The 15,369-nt window shown below is 44.7% G+C and overlaps 1 protein-coding gene across 1 annotated transcript; it reads left to right on the top strand.

Annotated features, from left to right (window-relative positions):
• The first annotated feature begins 338 nt into the window (after positions 1 to 338).
• LOC308470152 (zinc finger protein RFP-like) lies at positions 339 to 12,777 on the top strand. Its single transcript, XM_080993441.1, has 8 exons — positions 339 to 792; positions 1,631 to 1,726; positions 2,687 to 2,917; positions 4,050 to 4,072; positions 4,692 to 4,810; positions 5,174 to 5,206; positions 9,172 to 9,201; positions 11,322 to 12,777. Exons 1-8 carry the CDS (start codon positions 367 to 369, stop codon positions 11,849 to 11,851), a joined length of 1,488 nt encoding a protein of 495 aa, XP_080849567.1. The 5' UTR covers positions 339 to 366; the 3' UTR covers positions 11,852 to 12,777.
• The last annotated feature ends 2,592 nt before the right edge of the window (positions 12,778 to 15,369 follow it).

The raw sequence follows: 15,369 nt of genomic DNA, 5'->3' as shown, positions 1-15,369 counted from the left end.
AAATTAGCAAGAAGACTTTTCGGAGTTTTCTTCACAGAATCAAGTCCCGTTTGCTATCCATTTAGGGCAGCAGCAGATTTTCTCCACTTCAAAAATGACAAGGAAGCCTATGAATGAAAATGTTACGGTATGAATACCACAACTTACTAGGTTTGTGTGGGTGTGTAATGAAAAGCATGGGAAGCTATCAAAATGGGGAAGCAGCATTCGCTGCTACTTGAAAAATATTCAGCAACTGCAAAGACCTGGAGACATAAAAAATAATAATAAAGATCACGTGGTCAGTGAGTTTGAGTCATTTCCAGGAAAGGAAACGCCCAGTGGCTGAAAACAGAGAAAGTGAAACTTAACTCACTCGAGGGAGCCATGGCTGCTTCTGGACGTCCCGTCCAGGATCTCCGTGATGAAGCCACTTGCTCCATCTGCCTGGATTACTTCAAGGATCCAGTGACCATCCCAGAGTGTGGGCACAACTTCTGCCGATCCTGCCTGGTCCTGTTCTGGGGGGAATCGGAGGCAGAGGCTTCCTGCCCTCAGTGCAGAGAAAGAGTCCAGAGGAGGAGCCTCGTCTCCAACCGGCAACTGGCTAACGTGGTAGAAATAGCGAAGAATCTCAGCCTTCAAGAGGGAAAGGAGGAAGGAGGGAAAGGAGGAGTCTGCCAGGATCACCAGGAGCCCCTGAAGCTTTTCTGCAAAGTCCATGAAGCCCCCATCTGCCTGGTGTGTGACAAATCAAAGGAACATGAAAATCACAAGGTGATTCCTCTGAAGGAGGCTTCTGAGGAATACAAGGTAGGAGATCCCTGGATCTGGAGGGGGAGAAATAGCTTCTTTTTCTTCTTTTTACTTCTCAGGTCCAAAGTAGGCATGGCATGAATTGGTGGTTGTTTATTATGTAAAAAGCAGCCAAAGGGAAGCCTGAAGTCTCCTGGGATGGCTGGGAGGAGGGAGTTGAATGTTGATATTTGCACCCCATCCGATTGCAAGAATCTCCTGATCTGATGTTTTGAGAAAAGAGGGGGCAGAAACTGCTCTTCTACTCTTCCGCTCCTGACTGACCTATGTAGTGACTAGATGGCCGAGTGGGTGCTGTAACACTCAGGCAAGCCAGTAGTTTGTAGTAGCTGTTAGAAATAAAAGGATTTTGCTTCACAGCTAGCTGGTGCTCACAATTCAGAGTTGTGGGTCCAGTGCACTGAGACCTGCTTTCCAGGATTGGAGGTTCTCTGAAAGTGCTCCAGTCGCCTAGCCCAGTCGGGGCAGAACCGGTTATTGAGCCCAGTCGCTGACATCGGTTGAAAGGTGTACCGACATTGAAGTCTTTCTCTCTGCCAGGGGGACAAAGGGATCTCCCTTGATATCCCTGAGTAGCATCTGCAAAGACTAGGTAGAAGTCTGTAAGCAAGGGGTGACCTAAATGGGTCCCTGAGCCCCACAGGGCTGGCACAGAAAAAAGGTAGCTGGTCCAGGGAGTCCTGGAAACAAAAAGATTGAAAACCTCTGGACTTTTATTTCCTTCAGTAAACTACTTTGCTATTATAGCAAGACCACTGGGCGCAAGAAGCCAGCATACTATTCACCTGCTCTCTGTCTGTCTCAATCAGACCTGAGTTTCCCCTTTTCTCTTTAGGAAGAGATCTGTCGCCACCTGGAGATTCTGAGGAAAGAGAGAGAGGAAATTCTGGCCTATCAAGCAGCCCTGGAGAAGGAAAGCAAAGACCTTCTGGTAAGTGCCACTCTTATTACTAGTGAGGGAAGAAGCACTTGAAGAGTCGAGTCAGGACTGAGGAGGGATGGGGAAATCTGCCCATTTGAGCTTCTCCCCATTTCTCATTTCTCCATATCAGTCTGTTTATTAATCTATTATTCTGAAAATGAATCAGATGTTAGGATAGCTACCTCCTTGTATAAATATTCTGATCTGTACTTTACCCTCATACATACATATTTTGTGAACATTACCTGGCTTCGTCAACCTTGAAAAATTCAGAGGTGTGAATTTCAAAGGATTGCTCTGTTTTGGTCTCCATATTTTTTCAGCAATAGCAAATTGGGTAAGTTTACCTTTGAGTGCCAGTAAATAGAATTTATTTCCCCTTGTCATTTATTTTGTGAATAGCAGTCAAGGAGACGCCTGAGGACTTGTGAGCTGTGGGAGTGGAAGCAATTCAATCCAGATCCTGATTTACCATAAATATTACTACAGAATTATCTTTCTAAATGTTGCTCTTGTTCATTTTTAGGAAACTCGGGCCATTTTGAACCTTTAAAGAAAACAGAGGAGCAATGGGGATGAACTCTGCACTTTGTCCACCTCCTCCTCCTGTTTCTGCTGCCTTCCTACACCTAAATGGAACCAGCCTAAACTGAGGGGTGTTTTATGTCCATGAATGTTCTCTGAACAACTTTGAACTCTGGTTATGCCATGCCCCAAAACATGCAGGGAATATCCGTGGTTAGAAAAAAAGCTCCTTGCATTAGGCTGTAGCTCTCTGCAAAATAGAAGTAAATAGAAACAGCAATGGAGAGGGCCTCCCCTCAAAATAAAGGTTTACATCTTTAGCCACTGGAGGTTTCATGTCTCTGAAAAATCAGAAGTGTCCTCCCTGTGAAATTCCCATCATGCTCTTCCTGATGGTTTGAAGGCTGAACACCTTCCACACTCAAACCTCCTCTTTTCTTGCAGAAATTAACAGAAACAGAGAGGCTGAAGACTGTGGAGAAGTTCAGAGAACTGCGCCGGTTCCTGGAAGAACAAGAAAAACGTCTGCTGACTCACATGGAAGAGGTGGAGAAGGAGATTGCAGGGAGAAGGGATGAGCAGCTGGCCAGACTCTCCAGGAAACTCTCCTCTCTTGAGAGGATCATCCAGGAGATGGAGGAGAAGAGTCAGCAGCCAGCGAGTGAACTCCTGCAGGTAAGATGGTGGCAGGAACAGCCCAAGGCTCCAGGAAAAGGCTGCCCCTTTCATGTATGCAAGGAGTGCAGGGGCTGAGTTGATGGAGCCTCTAGTCAGGTTTGTAATGGACAGGAAGACCCAAGAGACCTGGGAAGCTTAACTAACCTGAATGCAGACTAGAGTTTCTTCTGTGTTCTTGATGGAACGGGAGCTGATCTTCTGCTCTTCCATCTTGACAATGCTGCCTTCCTGCCCTTTGAGGGGCTTCACCAAGGATTCAGGCCTCCTTCCGACATGGTCTCTTGGCCAAGCTTCTCTTCCCGTTTCCTCCACAACTTCTGGTTGATCCCCTTCACAATGGATCCAGATCAGCCCGAAATGGTGCTCAGTCACAGTGACCAAAGAGCAAGACAGAGGGACTCATCCAGACTGCTGCTTGTCCCACCCCTTTCCTCCAGGAAAACCCTATTTTTACTGCTGAATTAGAGCAAACCTCAGCCAGGTTTTCTCTGCATTGACGTTTGCTTTGATGTTGCACTAAGGAGCAGGTTTTTCCTGAGGGAAAGCGGCAGGGCAAAGGCAAAACCCTTTGGACCCGTGTTTTCTGGGCACAGGAAAAGCAGAAGTGTGGATGAGCCCAAAGAAACACGGAGCTGTTTTATTACCCCTTTGGAGGCATTTTATGCTGCAGGTGCTTTTTTAAATTTCCAATTGAAAAGTAGAATTTGAAATTTGGGGACTGCTATGAAAGACAATTTGGAACAGTTCCCTGGTAAGATTATCCTGTAGTCTTACTTCCGTCTGAATTGCGCAATGCAAACTGGATTTAATAAATTATAATCTAAGACATGAGATGGGTTGAAATCTCCATAAATGTGAGATTCCCTTAAATGCTGGTGGATTTTCAAAAGGATTTTAAACAAGAATTGCAAACTGATGTGGAAATGTGGAAAACTTGATATTGAAAAAATTCATAATTTCAGACTGGGAAAATAAAAGCTGTGAGAAACCAAAACTGGCTGATTCCGCCATCCCTACCCAAAACCTTGGCATGTGCCAGGCAGACTGACATCTGAGGGCCAGGGTCTGAGGGGGTCTTCCTAGTATGGCCTGTGGTGTGCAGTGAATTCCCTTCTCTTTTCCCCTCTAGGATGTGAGAAAGACTTTGCAGAGGTAAGTGGATCTGGCTCATTTCCATTAGCATCACTCTTTGAAGCTGAGATGCAAGAACCTCAGACATGGCCCTCCAGGGGCTGCAGGGGGGAGACTGTAGGACTCACTCCCTGCAACACCTCACAGGTAAAAGTAGAGCCCCCTCTTTGGAACTTGTAGCACCCCAATTCTCCCCAGTGAATTAGCGCCATTTCCTTTGTGAGGTTTGGTTTTACTTTTGCCATGTGTATAATTTGTTTTGTATTGGCCTGAATGCCCTTTTGATGAATAATATGATTTGGTTGTGAATCTCTTTTCTTCCTCACCTCTTCTCTGGGGACATCTAGAGAAAGGAAATGTGTGCTGCACTCTTATCACCCTCAGACAATTCCTGCCCCTTGATACCATATGATTCTGCTTCTTCTTTGAATTGACATCAGTGGGGAGATTCAGAGGCCTGGGGTTGCTGTTTTGGCCCTTGGGGGTCTGGCTGAGGAGTCCGTAGTGAGGAAGAAACTCCCCACTCAGCGCCTGCCTGTCCCTCTAGGCTTCTTCCAGCTGACTTCCTCTCCATTCCTTTCTTTTCCTTTAACAGAAATTGTGGATTTGAATGGGCTGACATTGTTTTTCTTTTCACCAGGTATGAGAAAAGAGAGAGTCCAGAGAAGCCACTGCCTTTCCCTCCAGAGCTGAGGAACAGGATCTTGGAATCCTGTGATGTAAATCTCCTTGTGGAGGATGCAATGAAACAATTGAAAGGTAATGAAAATTGGCTGCCAGGATTTCACACTGGGAATTCTATTATTTCTTCAGAACTGAACATGCCAGGCTCTTATTGCATGGAATTGAGTAACCCCAGGATACCTTCCTTCTTGGTGCTCCAGCCTTCATTTCCTGTCCCCCAGAATGGCCCGTGTATATTGTGACGTTTTCAATTATATGGAACCTCCTTTTCCTTTTGGTTACCAGTCTACACAATCTGGGGTTGTCCTTCTGGAGGTTCTCCTGCTCTGAATGGAGTCAATTCAAGGATGCTACATTATGAAGTGTTACTTTTGTATGGAGATTTATTTCTGGTGGAAGAGTGTTGCCCTTACGCTTTATATCTTTTTGCTTCCTCAGATGCTGTGTTATACAGAAAGCAGATTCAGAAAGGTAAATTTCCAGGGGAGGAACAATTTGACAGGAGGGATTGGGACTGATATTTCATGGTGTTAAACCGTCTGTTCTGGGTTTGAAGGCTTGGACTGGGGGCTGAGCTTGTCCCTGCAAAGAACCTGCACACCAGTCTGAGTTCCATTCCTGCCTATAGACTAGTATCCTGGTTTCACCCTTGATTTTATAGATTTTGCTTTCTTTCATAAAATCTATATACTGCTTGTTAGAGCCTTACAATATCTTACAAAAGCCCTTAAGGAGGATCCTGCAGGGTCAGTCCAATGTCCATCTTGGCGAGTTCTCATGTATAAGGAATCTCTCTTACATTTTGTTTTCCCTCCACACAATCTGGAGAGGTTCTTTTGGGGCTTCTCTAGATTTGCTTGGATTTCCCCCTCGTGAAGTGTGTTAAAAGGGGCACCCACAAGCACCCAGTCCCTCCTCCACCTCCTGCCCAGGCTGGTCTCCCAGCAGCAGAGCAAGGCCTGAGCCGCCTCTTGGTCAGAGTTTCAACCTCACCAGCCATTTCTCGTGCTTCAGCCATCTCCTGAGAGTTCCCACTCTTCTTATGAGATCAGCCCCATTCCATGAGGGAGGACTCCCCATTGCACGAGACCCTTGGAATTACATGGCAAAGCTCTGCAGCTTCTTCCTCTGCAATCTGGTTTGTCAACATGCTTGGAAATTCCATTTTCAACATCTTCTTCCCACCAGTTCACTTGGGGCAGATGTTAAAGCTTCCTCCAGCCCTCCAGTCCAGAGCCCCATTTCATTCGTGGATTTTGAATGATTTATTCTGCCATTTTCTAGAATGGTTTACCATTTCTGATATTCCCATGGAATCATGGAATAGTAGATTATCTAGTCCAGCCCCCTGCAATGCAGGAATCACAGCTAAACACGTTAGTTGTTTTAATTCCTTAGGCCTACAGTTGTTATCTTTGCAATTCTTTGTTCTATGACTTCATCTTTTGCTTGATATAAGGAAACAAGAGGAACTTCCGGGTTAGCGCCTCCGATAATGGCTGAACTCCTCTGATCGGGAGGAATTTGCTTCGTGGAAATTAGGGTCTGGCCGCCACGACCAGGGCGGGGACCCATCAAAAATCACAGGTGGGAGAAGCCTGTGAACGTGGGATTCGGCTGGCACCTTTTGTGCTTCCCCTACTCGCGGGGAAACCCAGTTTCGGGGATCCGGAGCGACGTGGGGTGAGTAGCGCGGTGCTTCGAATTGACTGCTTCTTTCACGGAGTGAAGCCGCATTGCTGTTGCCGGAGAGCGCTGACTTTTTCCTGTGGACAGTTTGATCTTAAAACAACTACCCGTGAGTAGAACGAAAAATTGGATTTTTAAACGTCTTAATTTGGCACCAAAACGGGGAGGTTTCAAACAGGAAGTCCGCCTTCCCCTTTTGTAAATAGACTGAAGCAAAGAGACTGCAAACTAAAGACTTGGGAAGTCTTTCATAAAGGATTAAATTTCCATCGCTAAATCATCAAATCCCCCCTTGGAACCAGAAGAGGGGGGAAATTTTAGATCGCGTAAAGCCTGCAGGAGTGAGTGAAGAAAGTCAAATCACCACCGCTCTGAACCTGGAAACGGGCTGCTAGTAAGACTGAAGTCTTGGATATGCTCATTGACTGTGACTAGATTGTTTGCTGACAGTAAGTTAAAGAAGAGAAATACATTGTTTCCATTGTCTCCTTCTGCGTTTAAAAAGGAGTAAAAGTAATTGAAAATTGAAACTAACTTTATTGTTTGAACTGTGCTTAAAAGGATTGATACAAATAGAAATTGTTTCCCCCTAGAGGAAGCCTTTGAAATTGTTACATGAGCTGAGCTGGGGAATTTCCACCTGCAAGATAAAACTGTGAGAATCTGGGATTGACCTTGGACCGTTAAGAATGTTGACAGAAGAAGCCTTAGTGGTTGCATTATGTAAGATTAATGATTCACTGGAACAGCTCCATAAGAAGACGGATGCGAGGACTATAAAAATTGATAACTTGGAACAAAAAGTGACTAATTTGGGACAAAAAGTGAATATTAACACAGAAACTATCCAGGAATTGATACAGGGATCTATTTTGACATGGCAAATTGAGGAGAAGGCGGGGGAGAAAGTTGTGATTGTGGAACCTAAAGTTGCACAAGTGGAGAGGGAGAGAGCCCCAGCCTTACAGATGCAATTTGACGATTATAAGTTGATGCCTTTTAAGACTGAATTCAGAGAAAGTCAGACTTTGAGGATTGGAGCCCCGCTTGGACTGGAGAAGGAAAGTTGGATAGATCCCTTCATGCAGGGATTTATTGACTTTTGGGACCTGGAGTTGGGTCAGGAGGAGACTGGAGTTGTGGGGACCGCCAGACTCAGAGGAACTTTGAAACACGACTGGAAATATCTTTTGAATTTCAGTTTTAACTATGGAGATTTGGCTGACTTGTCGAGAAGGAATAAAAACATTGCTAGATGGGAATTTCCCCGAAATCTACTTTTCAGCATCAAAGGAAGGAAAATGAGAACAAGATCAGGAGAAGACAAAGTAAAGTGCATGTATAAATATGAAGAAGACTTGCAGAAGGGACTTGGAAAAGAGTTAAGAGCCTCGGACAGAAGATCACCAGGTTGATGGGCTATATGGAATTGACGGAAATACTGAAGAAACCAGAGGCCTTTCTCCTGGGCATGGTCGGCCAATTGGTGCAAAAAAAGGAGAGAACTTTCTTTATGTATGTTACAACAGCAGCAAGAATACTCATCGCGAAGTATTGGAAGACACAAGATCTACCCACCCGGGAAGAATGGCAGATGAAGGTGATGGACTACATGGAACTGGCGGAAATGACTGGCAGAATCCGAGACCAGGGAGAAGAGTCGGTGGAAGAAGATTGGAAGAAATTTAAAGTTTATTTACAGAAACATTGTAAAATTAAGGAATGTTAGAAGGATGTTGGAATGAAGTAATGTGGTTTTAGCAGAAATGCTATAAAGGATTAAGAAAAAATAGATTGTTAAATGGGGAAAGGAGGGAAAGTAAAGTTACAATATATTAAGATAAAATAGAGGACAAAAATAGGAAAAGATGGAAAGGACTTGCTGAAATAGCTAACTGAACTAGAATACAAAAAAAGGGAGGTGTGAGGAGGTCAAGGAAACAAGCAAATGAAAGATAAATTATGGGAAGATTTATTGTGTATACATATATATATACATTTCTTTTTCTTTCTTGTGATATGATGTTCTGTTTTTCTGTTTAATATGCTGTTTTCTATTTTTTCTCTTTGTAATCTTTTAAATCTTAATAAATACTATTTTTTAAAAAAAGGAATTGATGGAAATGACTGGCAGAATCCGAAACCAGGGAGAAGAGACGGTGGAAGAATATTGGAAAAAGTTTAAAATTTATATATGGAAATAATGTAAAATTAATGAGTGTTAGAAAAATGTTGGAAGGGAATTATACGGCTTTAAGGAAGGAATTAAGTATAAATAAGTATCATAGTATTAATGGAAAACAAGGTTAAAATATGTTAAGATAATCACATGACAGAAAATAGAGAACGATGGAAAGGAGTTGCTGAAATAATTAATAGAAATGGAATACAAAAAGGGAGGTGAGAGGAGGTCGATGAAACAAGGGAATGAAAGAGAGGATATTGAGATGGTATGATGTATGTTTTTTGAACTGTTTTTGCTTTCGTTTTGTTTAACATGTTAATGTTAATGTTGTGTTGTGTATTGTTTATATATTGTACTGTATTGTTTTTTCTTTTTCTTTTCTTTTTCTTTTCTATTTCTTTTCTTTTCTCCTTTTTGTAAGGTTTAAAAGTAATAAATATTATTTTTTTAAAAAAAGATATAAGGAAACAAGAGATGCTATGTTATGGTGATGTTTTGTAAAAAAGATTTTCTTTGAGCTATTGCAGTGTAGCCCATTAAGCCTCTCTTTTTGCTTCCTCAGATGTTCAGTCATTCAGAAATCTCCAGAGAGATAGATTTCACATGGAGACCCCAATTCACAGGAGGGGGGGGGGACTAGAGTTTCATGGGGGTCAAGAGTCTCTTCTGCACTGTTGAGAACCATCCACAGCTAGACTCTAGCCCTGCGGTTTGTGCCACAAAGGCAGAGAGGGTGGACTTGAAGGTGCAGAAGGGGGAGAGAAACTGCCCAGAAGGATCAGACTGAGCAAGGAAGAGTTTTATTTCTGCCTAGAGAGAGTTGAGTTGCTTTTCCATGTCACCTTTTTCAGGCCTAGTTGCCACATGTCCTCTTTTCCCCAGATACGTCTTCTTTTTTCAGGATTAAAATTTCTGCTGGGCACATGTTTAAAATTTGGCAGAATATCCCAATATTCTTTCTTTCTTTTTCTTTTTTTTTTGGTTTACAGTAACCCATGAAATGTTTTCTAGTGTGTTAGACTCAGATCTTAGGCACCTGGCTAAACTAACCTGCAGCAGAGAATTGCGACAGAGCAGCATCTTAAGCTAGCAAAATCCCTTTTCTTGTGGCTGAACTAAAAGGACGCTGGCTCAGCTACAAGATCTTGGAGGAGTTTGGGAGGGCAAGAGTTAATATCCCTCTGCCCTTAAGGAGAGTCCATATGCAGATGTTAAACAGTTTAATAAATTGTTCTGTGCACACTTATGTTCACCAAGATGTGAACATGAGCCCAAATACTTTCATGTGGCAAGCAAGGGAGCAATAGGTATTCTTCTTTTTATTTTTTTGTTGAAAGTTAAGAACATTGCTACTAGCAATATGGGAACGGGTGGTGCTGTGGTGTAAACCACAGAGCCTAGGGCTTGCCGATCAGAAGATTGGCAGTTCGATTCCCCATGACGGGGTGAGCTCCTGTTGCTTGGTCCCTGCTCCTGCCAACTTAGCAGTTAGAAAGCACGTCAAAGTGCAAATAGATAAATAGGTACCGCTCCAGCGGGAAGGTAAACAGCATTTCCGTGCGCTGCTCTGGTTCACCAGAAGCGGCTTAGTCATGCTGGCCACATGACCTGGAAGCTGTATGCCGGCTCCCTTGGCCAGTAAAGCGAGATGAGCACTGCAACCCCAGAGTCATCCGCAACTGGACCTAACGGTCAGGGGTCCCTTTACCCTTTACCTTTACTAGCAATATATCACAGATTGTATAGCCTGCATAGAGTAGGTGTATTTAAAATGAGAGTTGTCATAGCAATCTGTAGTTAAAAGTAGAAGTTGGCCAATGTGTCTTCTTATTTGCTCTTCAAAATATGGCAACCCCACACTTGCCTATCATGACTGTCTGGTAACCTTTTGAGTTATCCCCCTCTTCCCCCAGGGAACTAGTCTTATGGTATATATTATATCCAAAAGAGAAGCATGGAATAAGCAGCCCTTTGTAAAATTGCCCTGCCATCTGCCTCCTCTGCCCTGGCGGCAAGCCCTAGACTTCCAAGATGGTTGAGAGGAAGGCAAGGAGAGACCAAGTGGGTGAGAGAGATGGAGAGCAGGAATAAACAGGCTCCCCACTTAATGCGATTTTCACTTGTGGGCCCAAGAGCCCAGAACATAACCCCCACAAAAGTGAGGGGAGGCCTATATGTGCTTTTATGTTGTAGTTTTATGCTGTGAACCACCCTGAGACCTGTAGATGAAGGGCAGTAGGAAAATATAATTCGTTTTTGCTGTTGTTGTCAGAAGAGGGGGGTCCTCTTCCCACCCCAACCAGATGTCCCCAAAGGGCAATTCCCACAGAGATTGTCAGAGGAAAGCAGCTTCTCTCCTCCCCTGCCTCCTCCAATTCTCCTCTCTTTCCCCTTAGATAACACAGAAGAGCTGAGTAAAAGGTTTACTGGGTGGTTTTTCCCCTTAGAAAATGTCTGGGTTTAGAGAGGGGCAGGAACAATATACATTGAATATAAGTAAGTAAAGGAAATTGATTTAAAAACTATAAAGGAAGATATTTATTCTGATGAGAGTCAGGGGTCTCAGTCTAGCATGCGATGCAAAGAAATCCCCTTTATCTGAAAGGGAATCTGGGTTTTTGGGGTGTTTTTTATTTATTTATCAGGATGTCCGTTTCTGTCTCTCCGCTGACTCTGCCTAATCTTCTCTTTCCCTCTTCTTCTCCCCAACAGCAAATGTCACTCTGGATCCAGACACAGCCCATCCCAGGCTCATCCTGTCGGAGGATCGGAAAAGCGTGGTACATGGAGACAAACCTCAAGCCCTGCCTAATAATCCTGAGAGATTCAGCGACGAGTTTTGTGTGTTGGGGCATGAGGGGTTCACAGCAGGCAGACATTTCTGGGAAATCAATGTGGAAAGTGGGGAAGAGTGGTTTGTGGGGGTTGCCAGGATGTCTGTGAGGAGAAAGGACTATTTTACCTTCAGTCCTACGTGGGGGATCTGGGCTGTGGGGAAGTCTGTGGAGGATCTGGGAGGGGAGTACTTGGCCTGCACCTCCCCTCATTACTCTCCTCTGTCCCTGAGGAAGAAGCCCAGGAGGATCCGGGTGACTCTGGACTATGAAGGGGGACGTGTGTCTTTTTCTGACGCTGACTCAGGAGCCGAACTCTACACGTTCTCAGGAGCCTTGTTCTTTGGAGAGACCCTCCTCCCTTTCTTTTATTTGTTGGAAAATGAAGCCCACCTCAGTATCTCCTGAGGAGACTAAATCTGCCTCTCAGGCCCAGCAGGAGTTTCTCTCCAGACCAGAGTGACCGACATAAAAACCATTTACCCTCCAAGAGCAGGTTGGTCAGTTTTCCAAGGGCCCTTTGAGAGGATTCATTCCACTCAAAATCAGCAGAAATAACCAAAGAAAAATGGGTTGCTCTTGCTTTGCATTTTCCTTCCTTTTCCCAGAATTCCCTCTGCTGCTTCCTTCTTAAAGAGACAGTAATACTTTTAACCGTCCCAATAAATAATCTTATCCTCAAAGGGGCTCCCTTACCTTCAATCTTCTTTTCCCTTTGAGATGTCTGATTTGGCAGAGCATGAGACTCTTAACCCCAGGGATGTGGGTTTGAGTCCCACGAGGGGCAAAAGTTTCCTGCACTGCAGGGGTGGGACTAGATGACCCTCAATTCTGCAATTCTAGGAAACCTTCCTCTCCCCACAAGACCTCATGCAGCTGTTAAAATTCATGCATCATTGGATTAATAGATGACTAAAAAATGAACCCCTTTACCCACGTCAGGCAGGATAGTTCCTTGCTCTGGAGGCCTTAGATGGGAAGAAAATGAAAAATAAATTGAACCAGGGTATCAGCTTCAAATGCCCTCTGCAGATACAGCCTCTCCATCTCCACATTTTGACAGAAATAAACCTCCTTGCATTGAGTGGGGCTTCTGCCCAGTTCTATGTGTTTCGTGTGGATGCATTAACGTTCCTTATTTACATGGACATAGGAAGGGCTTCGCCCCTGTTCATTGGTTTAATTTTGCTGCAATATATGAATATGTAATGTTTAATGCTGTTTGGAACAAGGTATATAAACCCAAAGCCCCCAGGGCTCTGGGCCCAGGCTCTGGAAAACATCCCACTGGGTCTTTATTGCTCAGCAATAAATTTTTACTTTCTTTTTCTCCACTGCCGTGTCTGTCGATTCTTGAGCATATTTTGAATGGGCAACAGGTATTCCTTAGATCCTTGCTACAGTACCTGAGCTTGTTCCTTTCCTCCACCCTTCCCATTCCCCTTTCCTTTTATGTCACCCATTTTAGCTTGTTTTTCATTGATCTGTGAAACTGCATTCTCATTTCCTCCAGTTCAATGTGTTGCATTAACAACACATGTGGATGCATTAATGTTCCTTATTTACAGGCTGGATTCTGTATATCAGGGGCATCTAATGGGTTGTCCTCTTGATAGTGCTGGACTCCAACTCCCCTCTGACCCATCCAGCATGGCCAGGGGACACAGAGGATGGGACCTTCAGTCCGGCAGCTTCCAGAAGGGGCTCCATGCCCTGTGCTGCCCCATACATTTCGCAGGGCACCTTCCCTGTCTTCCTCAGCCCCACCCCAAATGCACAGTGCTCCCCCAAGGAGCGTCTTTTTTGGCAGCAGGTGCATCTGATTTCTCTCCTGGGATACCAACAGCTAGAACAACAAATGCCTGTGGAATAGACCCCTCAAAGATCAGGCAGGACTCTCTCTGGCTCCACTATCAGGGCTGCTGACTACTGACTGGTGCAGCCTGCTCTGCTTTTCCTGCGTTTTCCACGGCGTGGTGGCATATCAGAATAAATACACCTCCTCCCCCATCTGCCTGAGGGCTGTCTCCCCTTCCTCCATCCCCTACATGATGTTGGCAACATTTGTGTGTCATCATAAGTTCCCTGTGAGCTTCCATTCACCCCGTGGAAGGACACAAAAAGTGTCCCATTTGGTCCAGCGCCCAAGAGGGGCCACCCAGACGCCTGTGGAAAACCTGCAAGGAGGACCAGAGAGCAAAAGCAGCCTTTCCCTCTCCCCCCTCCCCCTGGCAGTTTCTAGCGTCTGAGATTTAGAAGCCTGCTGCCCCTGAACTGTGGAGGCAGAGCAGAGCCATTGTGCTTAAGAACCAGTCACAGCCTAGTGCTCCATGAATTTGTCCCCTTGTCTTCTCCCCAGCTCGGTGGGTGGAGCACGATCGTCTTAATCTAAGGGTCACCGGCTTGAGCACCATGTTGGGCAAAAGATTCCTGCATTGCAAAGATCTGGACTAGGTGACCCTTGTGGTCCCTTCCAACTCTGCAATTCCATGATTTTAAGTTGGTTTACATCTCTGCCTCCAGTGGCAGTGAGTTCCATAGTTCAATTATGTGCTGCACAACGAAATGCTTTTATCTGTCTTAGATCTCCCAACATTCAGCTTTCTTGGAGGGCCACAACTTCTACTGCTATGAGGATCTGCAATGCGGAGATAATGTGTCTCTGCCTCCCTGCCTTTATGATGGGGACCAGAGCAGTGGGTGGGCAGTTTGTTTGTCCCCTCCTGGGACAGGAAGCCTCGATAGGGAACTTTCTTGAATTAACAACAACAACAACTGGTTTCTTGAGGCAGCCGGAATACAAATCAGGAAGGAGCAGGCCTCTCAAACACAACACAACACAACATCTCACAACACAACACAACATCTCTCAGCTCCGGCCTCCCTGAACTGTGGGAACAGAAAGTCAGTTTTGGAGCTGCCATGCACTGGCGTGTGTGTGTGTGTGTGTGCGTGTGTGTAATTGTGCTGCCTTGGTGCTTTAGATGCAGGGACATCTTGCTCTGCAATGTCTACAACTGAGTGGCTGTGGCTCTCCTGGATTTCAGACTGACACCTTTCCCAGTCCGAAATGGGAGATGCAATTGACTGAACCTGGAAGCTTTTCCATGCCAAGCAAACTCTGTCTCCCTGAGTCGCAGCTCTTCCCCATTTTTGAAGTAATGCTCATGACCTTCTTTATACTATTTGTTTAACTTTCTGAAATCCCAATTAATTCCTAGGTTAGGTGAAAAGGAACTAATAAGGAGTCCGACAAGTTCATATACAGTGGTAACTTGGGTTACATACGCTTCAGGTTACAGACTCTGCTAACCCAGAAATAATACCTTGGGTTAAGAACTTTGCTTCAGGATGAGAACAGAAATCGCACGGCGGCAGCGGGAAGGCCCCATTAGCTAAAGTGGTGCTTCATGTTAAGAACAGTTTCAGGTTAAGCACGGACCTCTGGAACGAATTAAGTACTTAACCCGAGGTACCACTGTATTCACATCCAAAAGTCACACTCAGAATAAGACCCCATTTAGAGCCCCAGAAAGGAACATGCAGCTAAATGATACAGACCAGTCACAATGTTACAATCACTAAACCAAGATCATCATGGAACACAGTAGTACAAAACATCCTGTCTCCGTCACTTCCCACACTGTGGAATGAAAACATACACCGTCATGTGATAGACAACAATCCCATGATTGCAAACATAGAGCAAGAATCCTAACAGGCTACCCATCTCTAGGAAGGTTAGAGACTGTTCAATAGGGAGCCCATCATCTGGTGAGACATACCCACAATAACAGTGAGCTGATCAACATGGGACAGGACGGATAAACTGAAGTACCCTTCAGTTCTTAAATCCTCTAAAATTGATCCTCTTCCTTCAAAGGCCATCATTTGGATAAATTCATCACATATTGTTTTAGAAAGGT

Source organism: Podarcis pityusensis (assembly GCF_964106645.2).
Source record: "Podarcis pityusensis genome assembly, chromosome: 2".
NCBI lineage: Eukaryota > Metazoa > Chordata > Lepidosauria > Squamata > Lacertidae > Podarcis > Podarcis pityusensis.
This window is presented reverse-complemented; position numbering and strand designations above follow the sequence as displayed.

Excerpts from the sequence above, each read along its gene's own strand:
- LOC308470152 (XM_080993441.1), top strand. The coding sequence starts at position 367 with ATGGCTGCTTCTGGACGTCCCGTCCAGGATCTCCGTGATGAAGCCACT. Across the intron at positions 1,727-2,686 it reads AGGAAAGCAAAGACCTTCTG|AAATTAACAGAAACAGAGAG; the intron begins GTAAGTGCCACT and ends CTTTTCTTGCAG. Across the intron at positions 2,918-4,049 it reads CAGCGAGTGAACTCCTGCAG|GATGTGAGAAAGACTTTGCA; the intron begins GTAAGATGGTGG and ends TTTCCCCTCTAG.